The sequence below is a fragment of the Mytilus trossulus genome, chromosome 7 (genome assembly GCF_036588685.1).
Source record: "Mytilus trossulus isolate FHL-02 chromosome 7, PNRI_Mtr1.1.1.hap1, whole genome shotgun sequence".
Taxonomy (NCBI): Eukaryota; Metazoa; Mollusca; class Bivalvia; order Mytilida; family Mytilidae; genus Mytilus; species Mytilus trossulus.
In genome coordinates, this window is record NC_086379.1 from 19,481,512 (window position 1) to 19,485,480 (window position 3,969).

Here is a 3,969-nt window from a genome sequence, read left to right on the forward strand (position 1 = left end):
AACAGATAAAGCATGTTCTTGAGGGGTATTTGCGAAATTAACATTCTCTCGACTGGCATTTTCGCAAATACCCCTTATTAACATAATATATCTGTTTTATAATTGGTTGTGTCATGTTTGTTCTGAGTTTACCTTTATGCGTGCCTTTATGTTGAGTTTGCTTGCATTGTTGTGTTCCAATGTTTAATCAATGTATGATTTGTAAAAAAAGCCCCAGCATATTCGTATTCATATTAATTAGTAGGATTGTGATACTTTAATCAATACTGAGTTATGCATGTGTTATGAGCAAGTAGAACTGAAATCGACACTTCAAAGGTTTGAGTCATTATGGCGAATTGGTTACGACATGTATGTTTCTAATTTTACTAGTGTCATGTTTTCCCAGTACTATTTCTACAAATACCAGAGAAGTTGTCCGATCCGTATTAAAACATTTATGTCCTTTTGCAATTTTGACCAATTTGATCCGTAAGCATATCATGTAATAATTTTTTTTTCTGTCGACACATTCGGCCTTGAATTCATAAAACTTTCGAGTCAGCTTTTTGTACTTATACTCCAAAATAAACCAATCGAAATGTTGGATTTCATGTTTCGAGCCTTGTTTGTTTTTGCTCAGAGCACTGAGCAAAGTTTAATAACTTCAACCCCCGATGTTGTTCCTTTTAAAGTTTGTTCAATGCCATCAGTATGTGTTTGATACATTGATTTGTATTTTTAATCGATTTATCAGATTTGACCATCGATTAACTATTATTGCCTCCAATATCTGAAATGCAGAGAGAGAAGACACAACTTAACTTTTTAAGGATCTTTGCCTAATATTTAGGACATTCATTGTTTTTATAGATACTCAACATTAGCCACAATCTTGCAAAGTAGATCTATTTTGTCATGTTTTTATAGACTATTCTACATGTAAAGTTATGCTACATGATATTGTAAGATCATCGCAGAACTCCTATTAAGCTGTGTTCCCTCATTAATGAAATGTATTTCCGAGAAAATTCCATTACGAAAATAGATCTTGCAGAAATAAATCCTAGGCAAATTGCCCTTACCTCTTATGTACATGTACCATACAAGATTTAAATATATTTGTAAAAAGTATATATTACATTAAGGTCAACTGCAATACCTTCTAGTATCATGTCATTGTAAAAATTACTTACTTAATCAGAGAAGATAAAGATAGAACATGTATTAATAACTATTTAACATACATGTCAAACTGAAATATGTAAATTGATATATACAAGTACAGAAAATAATAGTTTGTTTCGAGAAAAACAATGAAGACATTTGAGAGTTGTTATTATATCTTGGCGTGAGATAACATATAAGTATATTATTAGATTTTATCTGATGTCATATTGACTCCTGGAAATAGACGGAGAAAGATCACGTGATTACATTTTATCCAATCGTCTTTCGTTTAAACATAGCAATCAGACCCTTTATCAGAAGAAGAACTTTTCAATACGGACTAGTACAAACGCCGGCCTGGCTGCAACAAGTAAGTATTATAACTCTATTTCAAATAAAATAAAATTGCGGAAGAGAAGTAATAAATCTAGCAAATTGTATTTTTAATGATAATACGTGTAACGACTGATAAGCGATTTCCTTTTTAATATTAAATGAAAAAAGATAACCTGAACGATTTCAGAAAATGACAGGAGTAATTGTAATTGTACAGAAACATTTTGTAGAGTAGAATATTTTATTGATCAGGACATAGAATAACATATGCCCTTTTAGGTCCAGTTTTAATCAGATGTTATTCCGCAAATCTATTTTTTTTACCATCGCTATCATCATGTCTATCTCCCAAAAACCGTTTCATTTAAAATACTATATTGGTAAGTATGTAAGTATGTTAAATGTTCGTATGATTAATAAAAATAAACAAAACATAAAAAATAACAGGTGGGCATATTTTCATCCTGATGGTGTTTTTTTTTTTTTTTATTAAGGTTGCATTTCTCGACAAAGTCTTCAGTACAGAACAAGATGGAAATAAGCAGACGACAAGGGCAGTGTGACAATCATAATATGGTAAGACTGTCATTCAAATATAAATAAATGACTATTGAACATAAGTATACTACTGTTACCTTTATTTTTTTTACATTGCACTGGTTTTGTTCATTGTTTACTCTATCAGTAAATCTATATATATATGCTTTTCTATAAACTATTTATTAAGTATTGACAGATATTGAATCTTTGTTGCTAAAATTCTACTAAACAATATTTCTATCAGTATTCGTCAATGTGCCATTTCAAACTCTATTGCAATTTTAGATTCTAAAACTGCAAATTTGTAGTGTTACATGGGTAAGATTTTTCATTTGATTCTATGCTTTTTTTATCAGGAGGATATAACAGATAGAATGTCGCTTTTCGTAATGAGAGATATCAATAACGAGGATGGTAAATCTGGAATAAAACAAAAAGGTGAGATATACAATAAGTTGTCCAGTCTCTCTGTTGGCATCCAGGCAAATGTTTAACATATTTTTCAAAGGTCGATTTGAGGATTCAAACATAACGTGTCATATATTACCATCACAAAACTATTTTTTTATAAAATGGCTTATTCGAGCTGGTTTTTGTGTGAGTTCCCTGTAAAGATAAATAAAATTAAGCTCCATGTGTAGGAAATGAACATTCACATCTGGTCTGTGTTTTTGTAGTTCTATTTGTATCAATCTGAAAAGTTGGATTTGCGACAGATGTATAAATGCCTTGCCACCTTCAGTCTGTAATTTTTGTTAGATATGTTCTGCTTTGTATCGAGCCAATGAGATAAGCCTTTTTCAACTGTTTATTTAAAACTTTATTCTTTATGGTAAACTGTTACAACACTGTTCCAGGTCAGAGGATAGTTCCTCGCTCATAATAATGTTTAACCGCTCCCAATTATTTATGTGTCAGGAGACTGTGAGTATCGTTATTGTATGTCTCACATATATGATTCATGCCGGTGGCCATTTATAGCCGACCATAAAGTGTTTTGTATTATTATTGTGGAAGGCCGTTTGTTTGCTTGTAATTGTTAACATCCACTTCATTTGAGCTTTGATGAAAGGAGTCTCATTGTCAATGAAACCATATCTCCTTGTTTCTATATCAATGTTTGTTTTCCTTCAAATGTAGAATGGAATTTAAAACACAGTTTGTCACATGATGTGAAATTGCATGACATCACAATGCCGGATGAGTCTTTTGGCGTTACAGAGTATGCTTATACATTCCGATTAAGCAGGGTGTTCTTGATTGATTCTAACCAGATTTATTTTGGTGATATTAATGTTATCTTATATATTTGTTTTTATTTGTTCACTTCTATCTTTTAGTGGGTACAAAGAAACAAAGGAAAATCAGAAAAACGAGCGTCACGTTGCCAAAAATAAACACAGAGCTACAGAGTATAAAACGAAAGCGCAAAATATCCGCCCCAGATCAAATAAAAATGAGACCACTCATATATCCACGATTTCCGGAATGCATGGACGACCTATTGGTATCAAGAAATACTTCGTCAGCTAATTCAAAATGGTCTGGAGGTGATGAAGTTTTGTCCGAGGAAGAATTTTCATCACCAGAACCATCAGAGATGACTTCTCATTCGCCTGTACTAGAAGAGTCTAGTTTACCATCTGGTCCCACTGGATATGCAGGCACGTGTACCCATCAACCAGCCACGTGTTTATGTATGAGGTGTCAATTAATGTCAAAAATGTCCAGAGAATCCGAGAAGAATGTCCAGTTTTGGGGCAAATCGCAATGCTTTAGATTCTGATCTGCATAGTTTAATGTATTTTGTCTACAATACATTTATATACAAACAATTAACAATAATTCAGATTGTTTATTTGTAGTAGTTTGTAAATTAAACTGTAGTTCAATACTTCAACTTTTCATTTTTAGAAAACTTTGCTAGATTATTTTATTTGAGAA

General features: G+C 32.0%; 1 protein-coding gene across 1 annotated transcript; it reads left to right on the forward strand.

Annotated features, from left to right (window-relative positions):
* Positions 1-1,451: 1,451 nt before the first annotated feature.
* LOC134726879 (uncharacterized) lies at positions 1,452-3,969 on the forward strand. Its single transcript, XM_063591285.1, has 4 exons — positions 1,452-1,519; positions 1,980-2,061; positions 2,382-2,463; positions 3,366-3,969. The coding sequence occupies exons 2-4, from the start codon at positions 2,017-2,019 to the stop codon at positions 3,809-3,811; spliced, it is 573 nt and encodes a 190-aa protein (XP_063447355.1). The 5' UTR covers positions 1,452-1,519; positions 1,980-2,016; the 3' UTR covers positions 3,812-3,969.

Bases quoted from the DNA above. Each gene is read 5' to 3' on its own strand.
- LOC134726879 (XM_063591285.1), top strand. From the start codon at position 2,017: ATGGAAATAAGCAGACGACAAGGGCAGTGTGACAATCATAATATG. The intron at 2,062-2,381 runs GTAAGACTGTCA...TTTTTTTATCAG, and splicing joins AGTGTGACAATCATAATATG to GAGGATATAACAGATAGAAT. The intron at 2,464-3,365 runs GTGAGATATACA...TCTATCTTTTAG, and splicing joins ATCTGGAATAAAACAAAAAG to TGGGTACAAAGAAACAAAGG.